Here is a 23,812-nt window from a genome sequence, read left to right as displayed (position 1 = left end):
AACCACAGCTCTGCCCCCAGCCCTGGGTCAGGGCACCGTGTGATCTCACGTGCCTGGTGGGTTATACTGGAACAGGTGGGGCTCTGCCTGAGGAGAGGTTTTTATCACATCCCGGGAGTAGGACAGGACGGGGGGCCAGCACGAGGTGGGCGGCGGCTCCGTGCCCAGCTTCTGAGCCTCTGCGATGGATGGGAAATGCACGGACTTTTCTGCAGGGAAAACAGAAACAAACACTTTGCTCAGTGGCAACCCACGGATGGACAGAAGATTCAGCAAGCAGGTGAAGCCACAGCCATCCATGTGGAGGTGAAACTGCCCTCCCCAGGCTCACACTCCTAACTGGTACCACCAGGGGCTGGCTTGTAGCGACAACTCATTTGCAGCCTGCTGGAGGGGCCAGAAAGAAAAGCATCAGCTTGTTGGATAGCAAGGGAACGATGCGCAGATGTTCTCCCAGCACCTGGGACAAGCACGCTTTACTAGAGTGTCAAAGGCAAATGAAGATCAGGACAGGCTCTGCGGGATGGCTGGATGCCTCCTTGCTGTCCGGCAGCTGCACTGGAGGCAGGGCGGCCTCCTCAAGTTCTGTGGGTCAGCTGTACTGGATGCCAGGCTGGGTTCACCCCGGCTATAAGAAGGTTGATCCAAGGCCAAGAGGCGTCTGGTGATGGAGGAGCCGTTCCCTCTTGGCCTGAGCACCCTGTGGGGTGCAAGAGAAGAGCTTAAACTGTGCCAGCTCCATCCCAGGCGCACCCTCACCGAGGATGCTGTGCTAAGCAGACAGATGAGGCAGCCTTTTTGGAACAGATCCCAGGCAGGTTTGCTAGGATTTGCTTTTAATCAATAAACGCTTAATTTTGCACTGCCCTTCTTTGCCAGACCCACCGGCGTAACGTCTGCATCGACCAGAAATGAGGAACCGGGCAGTAAACAATGGCAGTCACAAACGCACCCAGCCTTTACCCATCAATTTCTGATAAAAATAGATGCCCGAATCCTGCTAAGCCTAATAATAGGGCAAGTAGATTATCAGAGGCCCAATTTAATGAGGCTTTACTGCATTATCATTATTAATGCTCAGTGTACTCAGAAGCTGGGAGATTATTCTTGTCCTCTTTGGTGAGACAAGAAATCCATTCTCGGTACACGGAGGTGTCTGAGCATCTTCCCTCCTTAAGATCCCAGGTTGGATCCCAAAGCACCCCCTGATTTTCTCCCAGCTCCCGGGGGCTGATCCGGGGGCTGGAAGGCGCTGTGACGTCGGGGCTGGAGGCGCTCTCCCAACCACGGCCCCACACACCCCGGTTGAGCCACGTCCTCCCCGGCCCCACGGAGCCTTTCCCTCCCCTCCGCGCCTCTGGGGCTGTGAAATGCGGCCAGTTCCTAATTGCCCCCGCATTACAGGGCGGCTATAACTCAGCCGGCTTTGATAAAATAGCACTTACGGGGGGAAGAGAGAGTTCCTATTACCGTTTATCAAACCCCTGGAATCGAAGCGAAGGAGTCAGAGTTTATATGATCTGTCATCCAAATTAATGCTCTTGGCTCTCCATCTCCTACAAAGGCCAACTGAAACCCAACTAAATCAACACACAACAAACCGCCCGCTTTCCAACCGCCGCGCGATAACCGAAGATATGCCCGAAGCAGTGCAGGGAGGGGGGGGGAGATCCGTCTGCCCGACGGCGTGGCGCGTCCTGCCTGGGGTCGGGGAGGCACGGCGGGGGCCTGGCTGCCCTCCAAGGCGATACTGTCCCAGCCAGGGGCCGCGAGGCAGCCAACGCCTCAGCCAGGATGTGTGCAAGACTTTGCTTTGAAGTGGAGCCAAAATGGTGTGAAGGACGCTGAGCCCCGGAGCGGCTGCGAGAGTCGAAGCTCTTATCGAGCGGGGCCTCGGCAGGCCGGGGGCAGTGGGAGGACCTGCTGCTGCTGCTCCTCGCTACGGCTGCCCTGGTGGAGCTCTGCGGGGCTGGACCATCATAAAATCATAGAACACCCTGAGCTGGAAGGGATTCATAAAGGATCATTGAGTCCAACTCCAGTGTGTTGTGACAGCACAACAGCCCAAGTGTGGAGACTCGGAGCTCCATCGGGACGCAGGGGAAGGAAAGGGCTCCCTTGGGGCACAGATCTCCCAGCACTACCTGGATCTCTCTCAGCCAGCCCTGCATCCCGCAGGCAGGGACAGCACTGAGCCATCACTTAAATCCACACTCACACTGAAACGGGGGCCTGGGCTCCCGGTTTTTCCCCTCGAGGTGACTCTCAACACAAGGCTGCTCATTTTCGTATGGAGATGCATTCACACCCCGAACACAGAAGGTTCCCAAGGGTCCACATGCAACCCAGACCCATGGTGGCACCAGCACTCAAGCAAGGATGAGAGGTAACGGCCCGAAGTCGGACCAGGAGAAGTTCAGACCGGTTGTGAGGAAACATTTCTGAGGGCGGCGAGGCTCTGGCCAGGCTGCCCAGGGAGGTGGTCAAGAACAGTGGGGATGCGGCACTGAGGGATGTGATCAGGGCTGGGTTGGGGATCTTAGTAGTCTTTTCCAGCCTTAATGACTCTGATCCATAGGTATGAAGGGTTTGGAGACCGTGAGGTGTTTGCTCCGTCACAGAACAGAGCAGTGCTCCCGTGCCACACAGCCCACCGGGAAGCTGAGCTGTGCAAGATCTGCACAGGACCGCAGCGAGGAAGAGATCAAATCCAGCTGAGGAGGGTGCTCTGCCGGGCAGAAGGCACAGCGGGAAGGATCAGCTGGAGATGGCACTTCATGGGTGGCAACACCATGACTCATAGGAAACTCCCTGCTTTCAAGGTGGTAAGTCCCCTTCCTGGCTTCTACGGAAAACGTTCTGGAGGGCAGATCCACACACAGTGCTATTTATTGTTTAAGGAAAGAAAGAAAATTTGGCCAAGCCCCAGCAACCAACTCCTTCTGCAAGCACGTCCTTCTGCCCGATGGGACGTGGCTGCTGGAGGAACTCTGAGGCCAGGACACACGGCGGGGCGCTGCGATCCCAGCTGCCGGAGCTGAACTTGGGCACCCATCTTCCAGCACAGACCACAGCCCGAGGCCAGGGCCTGTCTCCTCCAGCCCATCTCCCTGCACTTCTACGCCAGGACTGGGGGCAGCACCCACTAAGCCCAGCTCGTGCTGCTGGCGACAACATCCCCACGGCACATCTGCAGTGCAGGCTGCGAGGGGCAGGGACGCAGATGTTGGACTGGAGCAGACTGACACTGAGATTAAGAAAACATTCAGAGGATGGGCTCATCAGGACTTCCCGACTCTCCTTAACCTCGATCCCCAGGTGCTCAAGCTAATAACACTTGAGATGCTCAATGGTGGGAAACTCTGAATTGCTCATTAGGCAGCCAAATCGTATCAGAGCCGTTCCAGGGAGAAAGCACTGGGAATCTTTACAGGAACCTTCGGACTCCGAGTCACAGTATTAGCATTGATTTTAAATGAAATAATGGTCCCTGCTGAGCGCTAAAAGCATTCTTTATAAAAAGCCAGCAAGGTAGAAAAGAGCCATTGTGCCCAAAGCCCTGGCATGCCTCCAGGCCCCTCTGCTCTCAAGTGAATGGCAGAGAGGCTAATAAAGGCAATCTTCACCTCCTCGGCGCTCGACACCAGCGCGGTGTTTGCCGTGGGCTCAGCGAGACATGATGTACTGTCTAACGAACACGGGAGATCAGCCGTGCCTCCCCGCTCCTGCTTCAAGGTGCTATTAAAGAGCTTTCAAGGGCTGAAGCAGACGTCGAGCTAAGAGGAGAGCTGCTGGCCAAGCACGGCATGTTTCCTCACAGATAAACACACACCGCAGCACGCTGCCCTACCTTCCTTGTCCCCGGCAGTGGGGCTCCTGCTCTTCCCCCTCGGGCTGCTGCTGGGCTGCTGCTGCTCCTTCTCCTGCTGCTTGCTGGGAGGCACGTCCTCGCGGGAGGACTCGTGGGCCTTTGTGATCTGCTGCTGGTAGAGAGCCAGGGCGTGGGGAGGCACCGGGGGCTTCACGCTTCCGCTCTGCAGCATCCCCTCCGAGAACCCTTCGGAAATCTGCAACGGGAGAGTAAGAATTGATGCCTGCCACGTGCTGCCAGCATCCCCAGCAGCCGCGGGGACAGCGAGAGGCAGCTGCCCCATGGTCTGCCCCAAAGCATGCCCCAGAGTTCACGAGGCACGGGAGACTGAAACGTCCCATGGTGAATACCATCATCTCAGGCCCTCGGGCTGCCTTGTTTAAAACCTCTAATCCGTAGCTAAGTGCCTGTGGCTTTTGCAAGAAGTTACACTACAACAGCCACATCTGTGCCGTAACTGAGAGAGCAGCAGGAATGGGTCCTCCTGAAGGACTCAAACCCAGCACACGAGAGCAGGGATTTCCTCTCCCCACCCTGCAAACGCTGCTGCTCTGCTGCTGACCCTGGAGGACTCTGGAGAAACAATCGGTGTTTTCAGCACACGGCTGTTGGACAGCCAAAAAGGGGACACAGAAAAGCCTTCAGATGAAGAAGTGCATCAATGCATTTCACACGGTATCTTCAAGCACACGAGACCAAGGGAAGCACAGCCTGGGAGGGTGCTTGGTTGCTTTTTAAAGCAAAGGAGGCAGCAGTCACATGGCAGTGAGCAGCTTGTTCTGTCCAGACCTCCCACCACTTTCTGATACAAGATCTTGAGGGACACTCGAACACTGCTGGCAGCCTCCAGCAGCTGGGAACGCGCTGTGCACGGAGCACTTTGCCCGCACAGAGCTCCCACCACCCAACACAGGAGCTCAGCTCGCTGCCAGTCCCAGCACTTACGATGGGAGGGATGGCAGCAGCGCGCTGCTTCAGCTGCTTCAGGTCCAGCGGTTTCTGTGGCGAGGAGTTCAGCCTGGCCTCGCTGGCGGCATTGAGCAGGCTGGGCCGGGGGGACAGCAACCTGAGCACAGAACATGGGTTACAGGGGGAACATCGCGGATGAACTGCAGGTCTTGGTGCTCCTCCATGCCCTGCATCCCTCTGCTGAGCCCGGAGAGCATCCCTGCCATCACCGGGGCCAGCTAGGCTACTGTGGGACTTGTGAGCACAGCTGGGCTGCCGGACCTGCGAGCTGCTGCCTGCTCCCAACCCAGCTCAGATGCTGCGTGGCACATGGGTACCTCCAAGGTCCCAGCCGAGGGGATGGGGATGGAGACAGGCAAAGCCCACGGGCTGAGAGGTGCCCAGCTCCCAGGCCCTCGCTCAGACCCCAGGGCCGCGTCACTCCAGGACATCTCCACTTTCTCTCCCTCCTGACTCTGAGTTGTTGAAGCCAGTACATCGTTTCTAAGTTTTACAGCTTGATTTGTTTATTTTAGCTGTTATTTCACTGCTCTTTTCAGCCTATAAATTTCAAGGTCATTCCACGCTCACCCTTGGATGAATAAACAAGCGTGGCTGGGCCATGTGCGGGGAATAAATACATGGCTGTGCTGGGACTGCCCCGGCCCCACAGTGTGCGGTGCCTGGACCGGAGGGGGAATGGGTTCCCCAGAGATGGGAGCTCCTGCAGGACTGGGTTTAGGCACCCAGTGCTGGAGATGCCAACTGCTCTCTTGGAGCCTGACCTCCCACCAGCAGCAGGAGAGGAGCGAGCTCTGTGGAGCACAGCAGCAATGGATGAGTGCTCTGCTCCAAGATGCACTGGAAATTTTGGGCTGAAGCTTTGGGATGAACGGGGCACCGCATCCTCCAAACTCCTTCAGCTTCTGCGAGGGCCTGGCTGAACTGCCAGACGACCCAACAACACACCATTCCACGGCCCATCCCAGGCGGCCCAAACTCTATTCCTTGCATGCACAACCACTGTGCAAAGGCGGCACAGCCTCGGTGCAGCGAGCATCTCCTTGCCTCCCCGCGCTGCAGATCTGCACTGGGGAGATGTGCGTGGCCTCACACACGCGTTCCCATCTGGCGTGACCTCCCACTGAACTGCGGTACTGGCAGTGCTAGCGGCAGCCCTCCTACAGCACATGCTGCATGTAACCACAGACAACCCGCTGCCTCCTCCAGCCCTGACGAGCTCAGGCTGTGACTATCCCAGCACAAACCTCAGGAGGACCCAAGGTGGGCAGCGACCGCAGCATCCTTCGGCCACCCTCCATCCCCTGCTGTCCCTGGCACAGGTTGGGTACCCAGCCCAGCACCACGGGATGGGTGGGTGAGCACTGCCCACGTGCCCAGCGCTGTCCCAGACGGGGTGGCCCACGCGGCACCCCCATCCCGCTCCTCGCCTCTGCCCGTGTGCTCGTGAGTCACGCGGCGCTGCGGTAACCGCCCGCGAGGATCCATGGCAGCTGAAGCTCCGTGCCTCGCCGGGCTCTGCAGGCATGGCACACCGGCAGCCCCGCCATCACCTGCACCTTACCAGCACAGAGGTATCAGGAGTGACGGGGCAGCAGATGGATGCCTGTTATGCTTAATATTCCTAGGAACTGGTAACTGTTTGATGAGCAGATAGACACTGACTCATGAAGGAGCCCGGGATGGAAACGCTGTTCCCAAGATGTGGTTCTTTCGCAGCTGGGAGCTGGCAAACGTGCTGCTGTCCCATTTGGGCTGGGTTAATGCTGGATGGGAGGCGTGGAGCCCTGCTGCTGGCCTCACTCCCTCTCATAGGGAGGCTTCTCCTGTCTGGGAAGGAGGAGAGGGCGGGGAGGGGTGGTGCTGGCCTCCTTCCACTGCCGGAGAGCAGCACCCAGCCAAGAGGCCCTGGCCTCACTGCACGGCCACAGACAGCTGCATCCACAGCATCCCTATCCCTGCCTGCATTACTGCCAGGGAGGGGCTGCTCCCATGGGCACGCGACAGATGGATGCTCCTGCAATTCGCCCTCACTGTATCAGGGCCAGCACCCTCCTGGGTTACAGGTGGTACAGATGCATGATGGCTCCCTATCATCTCGTGCCATTGCTGCACTTGGTTGCATTGTAAATAGCCCCTGCACAGCGCGGTACACAGCCCAACTGGCCTTGAGGCACTCATCCCCTCTTGGGAGGGACACAGAACACCAGATACAGAACACTGGATGCAGGACGCCAGCTTTGGTCCCAGCCCAGCATCAGGACAAGAGCACAGAGGGGCTTCTGTCCTTCCATGCCAGGCAGGGGGGATTCAGGAGGTCCCTCTTGACCCAAGAGCCGTGTGGATGGAAGTAGGAGCCACCAGAGAAAACAACACTACAAGACACATGTATTTATGTATATTCTTAAAAAAAAAACAGGAAACCCTGTCCCATTTGTGAGGCTCTTGGGTGGGGAGGGCTCTGTGGCCGTGCTGGGAAGGGACGGGAGGGGAACAGGACATTTATCCTCTGGAGAGAGGAGCGCTTCCCCTCCCTGTCCCAGGAGCAACGCAGGATGTTCAGATGCTGGGGGGCTGTGGGGCTCAGGCCCCATGGCTGTTCCTGCAGTTCCTTGCATAGCCCTCACTACTCTGCTGCCTTACGAACAGCACGGGTATTTCACTTCCACAGATCCTAGTAGCATCTCCACTGGGGCAGCAGCTCTTCCCTCCTGGCTGGGAACATGACCGCTCCCCTGCCAGCACGGACTCAGACAGAAAATCTGTTCCCAGCCCTGATCACAGGCGGCCCAGTCTACGCCTCCGCATAACTCAGCTGTCCCCAAGGGCACGTCCCGCTCTGTTGCGTCACCCGCATGGGCTGCGAGCGGCAGACGCAGCGGTTCTGCGCCCAGCACCTGCCTGCAGCCACTGCCCAGGGACATTGCCATGGGCCCTGCGTAAGTGATTGCCAAAGGGCCGCTGCCACGCGAGGACACAGTCCGGAACGTCCCTGAGCCTGGGGAAGTGATATCTCACGCACCTCTCCCCGCTCCTACCTGCTCTTGTCCATAGCATCCTGCTCGTCCATCTCATCGGCGCTGCAGGTCGCGCTCGAGTCGCTGTCGGGGTTCACCCCTTGGCCTTTGCTGCCTTTATGGCCCTCCTTCTTCTCGGCCTTGGGCGTCCCCTCAGCCTCCGCCGTCCCCACGCTGCCGACACCACTTTCTGCCTTCTTGTCATTCCCCTTGTCCTTCTCCTGGCCGTCCTCGCCCTCCTCTTTCACCTCGCTCTTGCAGGGCTCCTCGCTCGCCTTCTCCTCCGGCTCCTCCGTTTTCACCACGTCCACCACCAGCTCCTCCTGCGCCTTCTCCTCGCCGCCGGGCGCTTTGGGGGCCTCCGGAGGAGGGCTGGCGGTGGGAGCGGGGTTGGTGGCGGGGGCGGCGGGGGCTGCAGCAGTGTCGGGGGGTGTGGGAGCCTCTTCCAACTTGAGCGCCGGTTCCGCGCCGGAGTCACCTCCCGGCCCGGGTGGTGCCTTGGCCCCGCTTTCGCCTCCCTCTTTGGCTTCGGGCCTTGGCGAGGGAATGCTCTCGGTGTCGGAGCTGTTATTTACTGCAGCTGAGAAAAGGGAAGAAATAAAAATAAGGATCGGGCTGAGATTCTCACTTCCCATACCGCTGCCTCCGCCCCCTCCCAAGGGAGGAGAACGCCTGCGCTCCGAAGAGGAGACGATCCCGGTGCTCGCAGCGTGGTGCTGGGATCCCCGGCAGCGGGGATGCACGCAGGGTCTCACCCCTGAAAACCCACAAAACCCATCCAACCCACAGACCAAGCGACTGGCACGCAGGGTGCAGATGAAACACCCTGCCTGGATCTGCTGCTTGGCCCCGCTCCCTGGTGGCCTCTCTCACCCATCACCCCACAGCTCGGCCCCGCTCCCGGAGCTGCCGTTGGCACGGCATGTGACTTATGGTGCCCATGTCCCCAGCTCTGCCAGCCCCGGGGCAGCTGGGGCCGGCCCAAAACACCGCGCCTGTTTGTTGCTGCTTAAGCCGCCAGTGGCAAAAGAAAGGAGGTCAGGGTCGGAGAAAGCAAAGCTCTGCCAGTGCTGCAGGACAGGTTAATTATTAAATCACAGAATCATAGAATGGTTGGGTTGGAAGGGGCCTTAAAGATCATCCAGCCCCGGCCCCTGCCGTGCGCCGATTGCCCCCCAGCCATCAGGCTGCCCGCGGCCATCCAACCTTGGCTCATACTTTTCCATGGATGGGGCACCCACAGTCCCTCTGGGCAGCCTGTGCCAGTGTAAATGTAAAGGACCATCTGAGAATCTAACAGCTTGAAATGAGTTGGAAATACAAGTGCCCGCACACCATGGCAGATGGAGGAACTGCTGACAGGTTGGGTCTATGATCTACATTCACCCTATAAAGGGCCAGGAGACCACACAATGCCCACAACCCCTTAGGCACAGCTCTTCTCCAAACGGACACTGGGGCTTTCCCACAGCTCTCCCTCTGGTCTCTCTACAGCAGCATGTTTTGCAGGGAAATGAGTGATATGGAGACATGATGTGTCCCGAGAGCCATACATCTGAGCACATCCGAAGTCTTCTGCTTGGCAGAAAAATGTGCCAGAAGCATATTGGGAATCTCACCATCCTCCAACATTTATTTCTTAGCGTTAAAGAATGAAATGAATGAGTGAAATGCAGCCACTCGGAGACAACAGAAATGGGATTCGCAGTGAATGGGGTCAGACCCTCCTGCTCAGTGCTGCTCCACACACAGGGGCTGCGGAGATAGCCAAGGGCTCAGCCATGTGAGCACAGTGTGCTGCTCCAGCACCAATCTCCTCCGTCCAACAGGAGGAATTGGAACTGGGGACGGGGAAGGGAAAGCCTCCGAGCATGTCAGATCTGTCTTAAATCTCAAAACGACATTGTTTCCTCCCAACTGCTCTTACAAAGAGCAATAACCACCTTCTGCTCTGCGCCTCTGAGTCACGTATCACCTCGCACAAAGATTTACCTGGAATCTGCCTTGTAATGAGTCACTTTCAACAATGATTTGAAAAGATTTCCCATTTCAAGTCCCATTAGCCTGGGTGCTAAGGCCAGGAAGCAGCAGGGTGCCAGCACTGCTGGTTAAGTTATTAAATTACTTTGACAAAAGTCAAGTGGGGCTATTGTTGGAAAATTATGCACATTTTCTCCAAACTCACCGCCACGCTTTCTAAGCGATAAATAGCTGAAAATTGTCACTTTCAAGTTGTTTCCTTTCTTTGGTACAGCTGAGAGAGGAAAACGCTCCCTTATAAAGGGAACAAGGAGGAAATGACTGGCTGAGCCCTTCAGCCTCACTGCTCCAAAGCTGCAGCAGCTCCCAGAGCTCACCCACCCAAAGGGATGGGGATGGCCATGTTGGCAGCTCTTCCTTTGCATGACCTCCCCAAAATAACCATCCCCCAGACAGACATGGGAGGAGGGCAATGACCCAATGCAGCCTGAAATCCCAGAGGCCTGAAATCCCAAATGCCTTCGGAGTGCTGACACTGTGGCCCCCACTGCAGTCCCCGGGCACCTCACCTTCAGCCTCCTCGGCCATCTCCTCCTCGTTGCCGCTCGTCCCCGACACCTCCATCTCCTCATCCTCGGCCACAGGAGGGAAGGCAGCTTCCTCGTTCTGAGCGGCGGTGCCTTTTTTCTTCTTTCTCTTAGCATTTCTTTCTTTCTCCTGGGGAAGAGGAAGAGGAAGATAAGACAGAAAGCAGAGCAGGATAGCAGCTGCCATGGCAGGGACAACAGGGCCACCACCACTGTGACCCCAGCCCTGAGCCCTAATGAGCACAGACCCTCCAAAAAGGGTCTCCAGGACCACACTCACCATCCAGAAGCCCCATGGCACAGTCTCACCCAAGGGCATAGAAGGACCCGGCACACAGCTGCGCTTGGAGCTGCCCCTTCCTGGGGAGCACAACACCGGGGGAGCCCTGGGGACGCTGCACCCTGTGCATGGGACGGACACTGGGTGCAGGATTCTGCCTTCCACTCGGTGGTGTCTGAGTGCTGTGTACCCCAGGGGCCACGTGCCACAGCCGTGAGGGCTCACATGCTGCTGCCTGCTGCCCACCCCAAGGAAAAGTCTCGCTTTTGCTATTGTTTCCTGCTCTCGTTGCTTAAGTAAATATTACCAGTAGGAACAGGCCCATCATCTCCGGCTCTCCCTGCAAGCCCCACACGGATGACGTGTGTAGGACGTTTATTTACATGGATGAGAAGATAAAGCCACGGCGGAAACGTTAACTCTGCTGCTGGATCTGTGCGCTGGGAAGAGCTGGTCCCTGCCCTCCCCCCGACTTCTCAATCCTTTAAAAAACTTCCAGATAAAACAAACAAATACAGCCGCTTTTTGCTTGGAAACGCTGCTTGCTCAAAGGCTATTTTTATCAAATCGGGCAGGAGAGAGGGAAAAAAGGCACTTGAGAAAGTGCTGTGTGCTGCAAGCTCCCTCCCCATCCCATCCCCCTGTGCCAGGTCGCCGTGCCCTACGCGCCCTACGCTCGCACCTTGGCCGAGCAGCACTTTGCTAACAGCAGGTTTTGCTCTGAAGCAGCAGTTCCCCATCATGCTAATGCGATGACAAAGCCCTACGTTACTATGGCAAAGGCTTCTCTCTGACTCTCACTCACGGGTCTGTGACTCAGTGCAAGCCTCCAGTGGGCTCCTCAGTGGGGAATGAGCCGAGCACGAGCGGGCCTGGGGCAGCGGCATCCACATCCCAGCTGCACCCAGGGATCCTCTACGCCTCCAGCGGTCCAGAGGCTCCATGGGCTGTGCCTGCAGCCAGGCGTCCCCACCATCACCACGTGCTCCACTTAATCTGAGCAACCACCAGTGAGCCCACAAGAAGGTGCCAGGGCCATCTGCCCAGTTCCTTTTGTGTTTTTCTGGCCTCTACTCTGCCTACCTGGTGTTTCTTGGCACTCTGGGATGTGGTGCCACTTGGGCAGGCTCTATGTGAGACCTTGCAGTAACAAATGGGAGATAACCCATTCAACTGCAGCTTCAAAAATGCCACAATTAGGGGCAGCACAGATGGGTGAGATGCAGTCTGGAGCGACAGGACAGAGCAGTGATCCCAGCATCTCTCTGCCCACCACGGTGGGCACGGCCTCAGCCTCCCACCCCAAGCCCTGGCACGCTGCACAAACCATGCTGGATCTGCCAAAGAGGCCGCCGGGCTGTCCTGCACCCCCTGAAGAGCAGAGAATCACAGAAACACTGCTGGCAGTAACCAAGCAGCACTGGCAGCAGCCTGGGGATCCCTCACCATCGCAGCTGCACACACCACAACAAGCCCGGGCAGTGTCTAGAATCACAGAACATCCAGAGTTGGAAGGGACCCACAAGGATCATCGAGTCCAACTCCTGGACCAAAGCAAGCACTCAGCAAGGAGGTGGTGGTGAAGACAGCACCTTATCTCCAACTGCTGACGAGAAGGGTGGGAGGACAGCATGTATCCATGTGCCCCGCTTTCCCCTGAGATTAGCACGGCACGCAGAAGGTCAAGGCAACGAGACGGCCATGGGGGGACACATCCGAGCCACCCGACAGCAAGCCTGAGCCAAAACATGCTGTGCAGACAAAGCAAGGCCTCGAGGCGCTGCAGGACGCTGTGATGTGTTCTGGGGCACGGGGACACCTCCAGGCTCCACTTGCCCATCCTCAGCTGGTGACGGCCACCGCTCATCCCCACAGCTCCCCAGTCCCAGTGAGCCCTCCTGCCCCACGTCGCACCTACAAGACGAGGGGGCTACACTATTAGCGAGCCCCATTTGGGAACCTCATGAGAGCTGCTAATTGAGTTGACTCTCATTATGCAAAAGGAAGAAAGGCAGCGCCAAGTGCTTTCCTCGCACACGATCAGCGATAGCTGTTGTGAGGGCAGGGGGCAATCTGGGCATCTCACGCAAACCCACGCGACGACACCACGGCCACCTGCATGCTGTGCGGGCGCCAAGGCCAAGTGCTGCCTACAGGAGGGGATCAGGAGGCTCGGTTTGCTCCTAAATATATTTAGGAGTCAGGAAGGAAGGTCTATGGCAATTTAATCTCGGTTGCTCTTTCATTTTACTCAGCTTTCTGGCATCTGCTGTTGCCACAAAACAATAGAGAACAATAAATAACAGCTGAGCGCTCATTGTTCTTTGACAAAACCGAATCCCATAGCCTCCAATGCTCAGAAAATAAAATGATGATGCTGATATCAACTGCAAGTGAGAGTGAGCAATTAGACGGGAGCAGCGCAGCGCTGCCTTGGAGGGACGGAGGCAGGGAGAAATGTGGCTCTGCAGAAAAACCCTTCTGTGATATAATTTCTGAGACATTAGGAAGCGGAGTAAATTAATAAACAGCCAGTCCATTGCCAGCTAAGCAGCATGATCTTATTTCAGATGCTCCCCCGTAATGAACGGAGATATCTTTATAACATGTTACGTTCAGAGGGCTTTATGCACATTTCATTGCAGTCTTTATGTTTTTTGCCTTTTGTATTGTTTGCTCTGTTTCTACAAACAATTTGGTGAGATAGAGGAACACAGGAGTGCCTCTGTGCGCAGAGAATTCATAAGAAAAGAATCACCGATGTCTTCTCTCTCTCTCATTCCTATAGACTGACTAGGATATTAAATTCCTGGGTGAGTCACTGAATGTTTTCCTGTCTTTCTTTTTACTCTCGCTGTAATAGCTTGCTTGGAGAGATTCCTGCATTGAACATTGTCCTTTGCATTTTCAAAGCACCCCTTGGGGGTTTAGCCATGTGAATTCTATTAGCCAGAAACCAGGAACCCCAGGATACTCTACAGATGAAATAATTATAATCCTCGGCTGCTCTTAGCGGTCTGTGCTATCTCCAGAACACTCAATGAGCCCCACTTCATTCATACTCTGGACCGTACGGCAGAAAAGCAGCGTCAGCCCATTCTCACTGGGAAACCAAGGCACAGAGACATGCACGTGTGCCACAGAGATAACCACCAGGATCAGCCCTCCCTGCACAACACCTGTCCCACCGCCACAGCTTTGGGCTCAGCCCCTCCTTTCCATGCATTGTCCCAAACCCCTGCATCCCTTTGGCAGCTGCCCTCCCGCAGAGCTCCTAGGGCCTGGTGGGCAGCACCCCATCCACACCGTTTGCGCTCCCTGGTCCCCGTGCTCCCACCCCAGCACGTTCCCCAGAACACCCAGCAGGACTGGGCAGGCTCCTGGCACGAGGTGCTCACCATTTTCAGTTTGTGCTGCTGTAGGATCTCATCCAGGTTCTGCCTCTTCTTGTAGTTGAAGTAGAAGTTCTTGCACTGCGACACGGTCTTGGAGCCCACCATCCTGGCAATGGCCGACCAGTTCCGCCCATGCTCGAGGAGACCTGCGGTAGCAGGAGGGAAGGAGAGGGTTTAGGGCCAGATGGATTCGCACAAGGACAGCATTATCCACACAGGATGGGAAACACCCGCAGCGCACGCCAAGCTCCGCAGGAACAATATGGTCACAGCACCCGTCTGCAGGGCTTCCCAGGATGACTTAGGACGGCCTGTTTGTCTTTCCATGGGGAAAAAAGGCCCTGAGCTGAGTGCCTCGGGAACAGAACATCCCGCAGCCACAGCACGGGAGCAGGAGGTGTTCCCTTCCCCTCGGGACAGCACTGCCATGCCCAGAACCCTGCCAGCATGGGACGGGATGGGGCAGGGCAGAGGAGGAAGCATCCCTGTGTGGGAACCCCCAGGTGCTGTCCCCTTCCTGCAGCCCTGGGACTGCACAGGGCCATGCAGACGTGGTGTGTTGGAACAGTGAGCAATGTGGGGCGTGGGCGCACGGATGGATGCCCCAGGCCCACTCAGTGTGGTGCTGCAGGCACAGCTCCCCAGCTCCTGCCCGGCACCACGCGTATGGGACAGGCAGCCTGAGCAACAGTGCTGCCGCAAATGGTGACTTCAAGAGCCGAAAACCTGCAGGGTATGAACCTGCAAAAAGCACTTTCCTCTTTTGTAAGGGGTTTTCCAGCACAGAGACCACAGTGTACAGAGCATGGGAACAGGGACTGCCCGCGTGCCTCCGCCCTCTGTCTCCAGGCTGTTGCCAGCCCTGGTGCTGCAGAGCTCAGCATGTCCCAGGTTACGGCTCCCGTGGTGGCCATGCATACACCTGGGAGCTGCGCCCCAGTGACAGCCCAACTGCCACTCCTGCGACCCGGCACAGCAAGGGTTAAGCTGCAGCTGTGCTGTATCCTGCCCTGTCCCAGCACCGGGGCTTATCGAATTGCACGCAGCACGCAGGCATCACACAGCGCTGAGCACCACAAAAGGCCGGGGCAAGCCAAGAAGCAAGTTGGAACTTTAACTCTGCGGCTCCCAGCCTGCAAAACTTGCAACCTCCGTCACCATGCTGCTTAAAAAGGGAAAAAAAAAAAAAAAAGAGAGAGAGAGGAAAAAAAAAAGGGGATGTCCGGTAACCAACTGCTCAGGGCAGCCCTCCCCCTGTGCCACAAGCCAGGCTGCTGCTCCAAAGCAAACAAAGCAAACAAGCCACCGGCCCCTTGGCTCATCGTCCCCTTGGCTCAGTGCCCCCGGGCTCAGCACAGCACCGAGCGCAACGCTGGGGGCCGGGGTGGTTTGCTGTGCCCAGGGCAAAGGTTTACCAGCAGCCGGGCTCTGCTGGGAGCAGCAGTGGGACCCAGCCTGGCAAACGGGGGCAGATGGAGCCCGCGGCCCCCGCTGTAGCGCAATCTTCGCTGACGCACGGTGCCATGCACAAAACCCCGACGCAAAACCCCGACACCTGCTGCCTCTGCACGGGGAGGGACAGGGGACTCGCGCCCCGGGACACGCCGTGCACACAGGCACACCGCACACCCCGGCTCGGCAGCCCCCGGCAGAGCAACCGAAGCTCCAACCAACGGAGTTACGGGGGCGGTGGGGGCTCGGCACGGCACGGCACGGCTCGGCACGGCTCGGCGCTGCCCCAATCCTCCCCCCGCGCGGACCCCACTGCCATACTTACGTGCCGCAGGTCGCGCTGCGCCGGGCAGGGAGCACACCCGCAGCATGCAGCGGGCCGGGCGGTGGGCGCTCCTCAAAGCCCCCCCGGGCACGACTGCCCGCTGCCAAGCGCTGCGAGCGCTGCGCTCGCGCCCTCCCCGCTCATTTTGCTTTCGTTCCCTCGCAGCGGGCGGAGAAAGAAAAGAAAGCAAAGCCGGTTCCTTAAATCCTGGGGGCGAGAGGATCGCAGAGCCATGGGCGGCCGGAGCAGCTGCTGGGGCTGGAAAGCAGGTCAGGGGCGGGAGGGGGCTGCTGACCCCGCTGCCCGGAGCCGCGGGGGGCGCATGGCCCGGCCCCGCAACGCTCCGCGGGCGCTGGAAGCACGAGCGGTGTGCGCTCCCCGGCTCCTCGCTCCGCAGCCCCGGGCTCCGGGAGGGGGCTGTGCAGTTTTCAGGAGATGCCCGACGTTGCCAAGAAATAATAATAAAGAGAGAAAGAAAGAAAAAGCAGCAGAAAGGCGAAGGCGAAGGAGCAGCCGCAGCCCCGCTCCTGGCAGCCCGCGGACGGAGCCGGTGCCGCGCTGTGTGCGGAGCAGCGAGCTCTAATCTGTTCCTCTGGCTGACCCAGGGCTCATTGCATCTGAATGTGACCTCTAGACAGAGCATTAATAACGAACGTGGCGCTGACCCAAGCTGACAAGGGGTGCGGCCGCTTGGCACCGGCTCCCTCCCTCCCTCTCTCACTTTCTGTCTCCCTCGCTCTCATCTGAATGTCGGCGCAGGGGGAGGGATCCAGGAAAACAAAGCTGGGCTCATAGTTTCCTCCGCTCCAAAGTGAATCGAAGGCGCGTTTCTTTGGGGAGGCGCGAGCCCGGCGCGGTGCGGTGCCCCGTACCCACGGAGAGGTTGGGGACGAGCGCCGGCAGCGCGTGGGCATCGGCGGCAGCACGCAGGGCGGGCGCAGCCCCTGCCCCGACGGATGGATGGAGGACGCGGCGCAGTGGGAGGTTGGGAGCCGCGGTGGTGCGATGGGCGCGATGCTCCGGTATCCAGAGCAGCGCCCGGCCTCTCTCGCACCCGGAGCGGAGGGACGGAGGCGCTTTTGGCACGGCCGAAACGCGCCATAACCCAGCCCTGGAGAACCGCTGGCACCGCGCAGCCCGCGGTGCTGCGAACGCTGTCGGCAGCGCTGACGGCGGCTCCACGCACCGCCCTCCCCTGCTGCCACGCGTGGGAGACCGCGGCACAAGGAGGTGAGTGACGCCGCACGGCCCGCGCCCAGCAGCGCACACGCGGCCCCACGGGGCGGGCAGGGCGCACACCCCGCCCTTGGGAAGCCATCGTCCGCAGCACGCACACCCGGCCGTGCGGGCAGCCGTCCCCGCGCCCGGAGCGCCGCGGCCTCCGCAGCCCCTCTCCTACCTCCCCTCTCTCCTGCCCCGTCCCGCAGGGCCGGCTCCTTCCCGCAGCCCAGCGCTATCCTCGTGCTCTCCCTTCACCTCGTTCGGATATTACTCCCGCTCCCTCATTGTTGAAAAAATAATGCTCAAAATTAAAATGTGGGCTGTAAATTACAGTAATTACCCAGCGTTTCCCCCTGACAGGCCTTTTGTGTGCCGTTCGCTGACACTCACTGAGCAAATCCTCGCAGCTCTCTCCTACACGAGGCAGAAGCATTTCCCCCCACACGTGCCGGGGGGGCACAGCGGCGGCGCTGCGCGGGGCCACGCTTGATGTGGTTTGGCAGTGCCAGAATGGGAAGAGATGAACGTTTGGTAAAAAAAAAAAAAAAAAAAAAAATCCCACGTTTTTTTTTATTTTTCTTTTTTAGTTTCACGGGCAGAATGGGACTGGGAAAAAAAGAATGGCTCAGGCTGGTCCAAAATTCATCTTACGTTCTGCGCTGCTTTGGAAATCAGCCTTCAAAAAAAAAAATAAAACCCAACCAACCTTCTGTATCCAAGGAAATACTGTGCATCCGCCCAAAAGGAACTACTGAGGAGTTTTCATGGGTTATTTAACTCTCTGACATTGGCTTCTCACGTTCTGAATTAAACACCGAAAGGCTCCCATGAGAGCACGCACACGGCCAGCACACCGGGCCCCGCGTCACCGTGAGCCTCAGCCCTTCCAAAAGCCCCTTCCTCCGCTGCTCCATGCTCACAATGACAGAAAGCAAACTCACAGCACCTCCCACACTGCCCTGCCTGCACGGGATGTGCCCACACGGTACCACCGGCAGCACCGGGCCGCCCAGTCCTGCCCCTCAGTGCCAGCAGAAGGAGGAATGGTGCAGGGAGCACCGTGTAGCTCTGTCCTTTGTGCCAGGAGCACACAGCCTCGGCACGGCCTGGGAGGAACTCAGATGAGCAAGAAGCTGCCATCGGCACGTGACCACTTTTGGGAATGCAAAACCACTTGTTAGAGGCTGGCAGTGGGGGAAAACCCAGAGCTGGGGCGAGAACAGATAGCGGGCTTAAAGAGTAACGAAGGTCACGCAGAAACCTTCCGGTTCATCGAGTTCAGCTCCACTGCTGCTGTATGGCACAGCCCCGGTGGGGCACGGAGCAGTCCTCCCCTGCCTGCCTCCAGCTCCTGGGTGCTTGGGATCCCCCAGATGCCCAGACATTGCCTTGTACAGAGCAGTACTCAGCTCAGCCAGGCCCAAAATGCAACGGGGACCAGTGCTGAGCAGCTTGGTTAGCCAAAACCTCCTGCTTTTACCTGTAATCACAGCCCCTGTGCAACAAGGCAGCATCAGAAAAACATGCTACCCCATAATTATACCCATCTCGGCACATTTTGACAGACGAGTGAATCAAAGTTTATTGCATAATAAAAGTGTCATTAAGCAAGAACTTTCCTCTCGCTAGGTTTTCGTTCCCCTAGTTAACTTTAATAACACGCTACTCCCCTTTATTGTCTCTCCCTGCAGACACACTCCTGCCCTCTCCTACTTGGAAGCGCTCTGTGCAGCTCTGCTCTCTCCCCACGAGGCTGCTGGCCCTGCTGCCAGCTCCCCAGCACGGGGCGGGTGCCGGAACACCACCAACGATCAGCACGCAGCAAATCCCTGCCCCATTCTGGTCCCCAGGCCCAGCTTACAGGAGCAGGAACGTGTTCACACACTTCGTATTTCACTGCTTTTAGGACTCCTTCAGTGCACATCCAGCATCAAACACCGAGAGGCACTTTTCTTGCAACCAGATGCAATCTCCAAAACAAAGGTCCCTGCAGCAGCGCTCCCCTCCTGGCACCTGCTCACCCCGCGCCTGGCACCGGGCCATGCTGCCTGATTAACGTCTATCCATTCAGGCTGCATCTCCGGAGAGCAGCGAGCAGCAACACACAGGATTGGCACTGGGCTGCAAAGAGGGCTGGAATGGTTTAAGGCAAGCGAGCCAAGCGCTTCGGGACATGCAGAGGCAAAGGAATCCAAGTGCACGGCTCCACCAGCACCTGGGAGCTCTGGAACGTGCCACCAGCATCCCTGCAGCAGGTGCACTGCCCAAACAGGGCCGTCCCCACACAGCACTCATTTCCATTTCAATTTTACGCTTACAGCCCTCCTGGACCAGGGGGAGCAGCAGTGAGACAGGCAGGACGCACAGCCGGCAACTCAGCAGCAGAGCAATGGGACGGGACTTTGGGCAAACGGACGGCGAGCACCGGCACTGCGAGGGGAAGCGCAGGCAGGGCAGTGCCACGCTCAGCACTTCTACAGATGGCCCCAGTGAAGGTTCTGAATACCAATACCTCAGCTCAGGATACCAAGCACCTGTGCCAGGGCTCAGCACCCACAAGGATGGAGCTTCGGAGAGTGGTGTGGAGCCGTGCCCAGCACCATGCACACCTGGAATGTCCAGTGGAGCGTCCTCCTTGCTCCCATGCTACCATCCTGGGGATCAGAACAGCTCCCGGAGCCCACATGGCACCACCTGACACCCCTCTCACTTCCCCCCAACCCCTCAGCACCACGCAAGGAAAAAAGAAAGTGGCTTCTTACCCTTCTTGGCCGTTTCCATCTCCTCTTCAGTCCAGCGAGAGCTTTCATTCATTTCCAGAGAGGCTGGGAGAGGAAGGAGAGAAGAGCGGTCAGAGGGATGGGCTGAGTGAGCCCACACCAGCCCCGTGGGCACCGCATCCCAAATCTACCCCATGGACACCCCGTTCTAAACCAAACCACACAGACATCCCAAACTGATAGGGTGGGCACCGCGTCCCAAACCCTCCGCAGACGCCGTGCCCCCAGCCCGCTCGCAGGAGGTGCACCGCAGCCCACGTGCAGCGCCCTCCCGGGATGGATGGCAGTGACGCACAGCTCCGCGTTGGTTTCTTTGGGGCTGGAAGCACAGCCAGATGGAGGCACCATATTTCCTGCTGAACGGGCGCCATGCTCTCTGGCCCGCCAACAACAGGTAGCTAAGCCGGAGCCGACACCGGCTGTGTGCTTTGGAGGTGGCAGACGTGGGGTGGGACCATCACCCTCAGCAGAGACGGAGAAACAGCGTCACCTTGGCGACTCGGGCACGCCAACCGCATCTGCCAAGGGAGCCGGCCCTGCTGACAGTGGCTGCTGAGGACAGCAACCCTGTCACCACGCTCTGGGACACCCCAGAGCCACATCTGGGGGAAACCGACCCAGGGATGTGCAGTAGCAGAGGGCAATGGTCAGAGCAGGGGGTGGCTGTCACCACACCATGCCCGGTGTGGGGACCCCGGGGTCCTGTGTGCAGCACTGCACACCCGTCCCGCTGGCAGCCTGGCACTAGAGCAAACCCTACAACAACAAGCCAGGCTGTGAGTCAGAGGCAAAAAAACAACGCGGTAAGGAAACAGATTTCCGGTTCAGGCTGCCAATGGGTTATTACACTGAACAACAGGCGAAGCATTATTTCAACAGTGATGAGAGATGTTTTGACAGTGTCCTTTTAGAATGGAAAACAGGCTGATAGGTTAGGTTGGAGGATGCAGACAAGGAGAGGAGCGACTTCCAGGGGCTGAACCTGGCAGGAGGACATATTGGTGCGTGAGACAGAGGAATCCCCTTCCCAAACTACGGGGCACAGCTGCAGGTACCACCCGAGCAGGGCACTTCCTCCAGCCCCACAGCACAGGGAAATGGAGACCTCCCGGCTATCCCCTGCCCGGGCACAGGCGGGGCTGCAGCTCTCACTTCCTTGTAGCTGGGTGTCCCCAGTGCTCTCATTTACCTGAAGCCGTGTGTCACAAGGCTCAGCTCTGAGATGGCTGTTACTGCACGGCAAGGAGCCGTCAGAGCGATGGCCCGTTTGCTTTGACTAACGATATTTACTGAGGTTGCGCAGTTATGTAACAGATGCCTACTGGGAGCTCCGGCACACTGCAGTTAAACCACAGTATGGTTTCGTGTTGTTTTTTAATGTTCAATCAGCATTTAAAACGCAATAACTTCCTTCGCCAACCTAAATTAAAGCACGATTGGAGACAAAAAGAATAACCAATTGCTCAGATCTGCCACTGGAATCCGTCCACTTCCTTTTCCCAATCTAACACGGTCTGAAGCCTTTCCTCCCCGCTCACGTGGCTCCAGGATACCAGGATGAAAAATCCCATCTGAGTTACTGGCGTTATCTGCTGTTCTCTGCAGCTCTGCTGAACAAGTTTGAGACGGAGCGCAGGGCTCCGCTGTGCCGGGAACTATTTATATCGGCGGTACGAGAGCAGCGCCCGCCATCAGGCTTCAGCCAGTTGTCAGCAGAGAACAGGGAGCGAAACACCTCCGGGTGATTTATAGCACATGGAACAGAGCGAGCAAGGAACTGCGGGGAAAGGAAACCGAGAGGAGTCACCCTGCTTTATTTTCACTTGCCTCAGGTGGTGCGGTCATAATTTTGTACTTGACGGAGTACAAAACATTGGAAAATCAGCCAAATCCTTCATTTATTTGCTGCTCTAAGTCAGTTTCCATGGGTAACCGCTATCAGGGCTGCAAACGCACGCGATGCGTGGCAGATGCACACGAGTGGGGCTGCGTATGGTACTGTGAATTCCTGCCTACCCCGAGCGGCCCTCGGATGGGGCAGAAGAGCACTGGGGACAAACAGGGCAGATCAGGGAACCGAGCGGGGAAATGCTGCTCTGAGTGCAAGGCCGGGCTGCACGGCACGGCCGCAGCCGGGGCGCTGGCTCCCAGCACACAGCAGTGCAGCACCACGTGCTCTCCCCGCTCCGCGCACCCCCAGCTACGCACCCAGCTCGGCGCTCTGCTGCGGCGTGGCCGCCTCCTCGCTGTTGGCTTCGTTGGCCATGGAGCGCGTGATGCGGCCCTTGCGCCGGCCCTGGCTGTTGGCGGTTTTGCGGCCTTTGGAGGTGACGGTTTCCTTCTCATCGTTGTCTTCCCCGGACGTGTCGTCGTTCTTGTCCCTGCAAAAGCAGGGGGAGAAGAAATCATCATTGGGTCGGCATCGTTTTTAGGTCAAACGACTGTCTCCCTGCACGTGTTCGGGGTGCTTTTGGAGGGGCGGGGCGGCGTTTTTTGCACACGCAGACCCTCTTCCTGCCTAATTTGGGGTTGTGGGTGGGGGGGTCGTTCTGCAGCTGGCTGCAGCTCCACCACCGCGTGCACGCAGGGACCTGACAGAGACAGGTTTAATACCAAGCCATTCAAATTCATCACTGCCTCCTCCTCATTTATCTTCCTGAAAAGGACCTGCTGGTAAATGTCTCAGCAGCCTGGATATAATGAAGCCAGATGTTCCTTTAAAGCAAGCATTAAGTCCATTACAGAGAGCTAGCAGCCCGCGTGCCAGCCTCTCCCCGCCACAGCTCTGGCGCTCCCTGTTAGTTATGACTGTGTCAGACAGCGGGGCGGGCGCAGCCATAAAACCGCTCCCATCCCTCACTCGGGAAGCTCTCATGTTGACATCAATAACACTAAAGGTGAAGCGCCGCGCTCGGCTGCGCTCAGCCGGCTCCTGCAGCGCGGGGAGGCTCTCGCAACAGCAAAACAAGCCCGAGGAACAGGGCGGCTTTGCGGGTTGAGCAGGTTTAAAAATAAAAGTACATCAGAGAGATGTTTGGGAGCAGCAGGGATGAGAACGAACAGGAGGGCAGGCGCTCCCCTTCCTTCCCTCCCTGCAGAGGAGGAGGTGAGCACACGCAGTCCCATATGGCGTCAGGCAGCCCTGGACCGCATCCCGTCCTGCATCCTACTGCTGCATCCCGCCCCGTGTCCCACCTCACGTCCCACCGCTGCGTCCCATCCCACGCTCCATCCCACATCCCAGCTGGGATGGAACCAGGAGCTCCCACACCCTGGGGTCCTGCACAGCCCTCGCCGAGGGCAGCGGGGACCTTCAGAAGGCTTTGCTTACTTTGTCAGTTCTTCTTTGTCATTTTCTGTTTCCTGTTTGTCTTCCTCTTTGTCTCCCTCCTTCTCCTTTTCTTTCTCTTTTTCATCTTTCTCTTCTTGGCTGCTCCGGGGCATTTGCTGCTGCTGCTGCAAAACAAGGCACATAAAACAAAACAAACTCTCAGTGCAGGGCCAGACACACGGCAGCACCTGGGCCAACCCAAACAACCGCGGCCAAACTACACCGGGGAGGCAGTGGCCAGGAGGAAAACGCGCGGTGGGGTGCCTGTCTGCAGCAGGGCTGAAAGCATTACGGGGGCATTAAGGGGCTGTGGGATCGGCCGTGGCCATGCCATGCTCCGGCTCCCATGGAAGGCAGTGCAGCAGCCCTGCTGTGCCCTTTGGGGGGGGCTGTGCAAAGCCCAGGGGTTGAGCACATGGTGGCAGCAGGGAGGGATGCGATGGTTGTGGTGTTCCTGGATTTTGTTTCCACAGCTGCAGAAAGGAGGATGCTGGGGAGGCCCGGTTCCCCTGACCTCCCTTCCCTCTGGTGACCAGCAAATGAGAGGAATTTCAGAGAAAAGGAAAAATTAGAGGCGGAAATGATTTATTCAGCCCTCCTGCTC

General features: G+C 58.0%; 1 protein-coding gene and 1 non-coding gene across 16 annotated transcripts in view; both read right to left on the bottom strand.

Annotated features, from left to right (window-relative positions):
• Positions 1-23,812, bottom strand: part of NCOR2 (nuclear receptor corepressor 2) — a 165,353-nt gene that overhangs the window by 26,004 nt on the left and 115,537 nt on the right. For 12 of the 15 annotated variants that reach the window (XM_015275620.4, XM_040648360.2, XM_025155649.3 and 9 more), the window contains 9 exons: positions 23,209-23,333; positions 22,086-22,258; positions 19,860-19,922; positions 14,103-14,245; positions 10,407-10,554; positions 7,879-8,437; positions 4,817-4,937; positions 3,851-4,067; positions 54-209 (listed from right to left, as the gene is read on the bottom strand). In XM_015275620.4, the coding sequence (XP_015131106.1) occupies positions 54-209; positions 3,851-4,067; positions 4,817-4,937; positions 7,879-8,437; positions 10,407-10,554; positions 14,103-14,245; positions 19,860-19,922; positions 22,086-22,258; positions 23,209-23,333 (1,705 nt within the window). The remainder of the gene's footprint in view (positions 1-53; positions 210-3,850; positions 4,068-4,816; positions 4,938-7,878; positions 8,438-10,406; positions 10,555-14,102; positions 14,246-19,859; positions 19,923-22,085; positions 22,259-23,208; positions 23,334-23,812) is intronic. The other 3 variants (XM_040648356.2, XM_040648363.2, XM_040648361.2) reach the window with 1 other exon arrangement.
• MIR1636 (microRNA 1636) lies at positions 6,362-6,449 on the bottom strand. Its single transcript, NR_035125.2, has one exon. It is a non-coding gene; the product is annotated as a microRNA 1636 (primary transcript).

This window comes from Gallus gallus, chromosome 15 (assembly GCF_016699485.2).
Source record: "Gallus gallus isolate bGalGal1 chromosome 15, bGalGal1.mat.broiler.GRCg7b, whole genome shotgun sequence".
In the NCBI taxonomy this organism is placed as follows: Eukaryota; Metazoa; Chordata; class Aves; order Galliformes; family Phasianidae; genus Gallus; species Gallus gallus.
The sequence above is the reverse complement of the archived record's forward strand: the minus strand, read 5'-3'. Positions and strand labels throughout refer to the sequence as shown.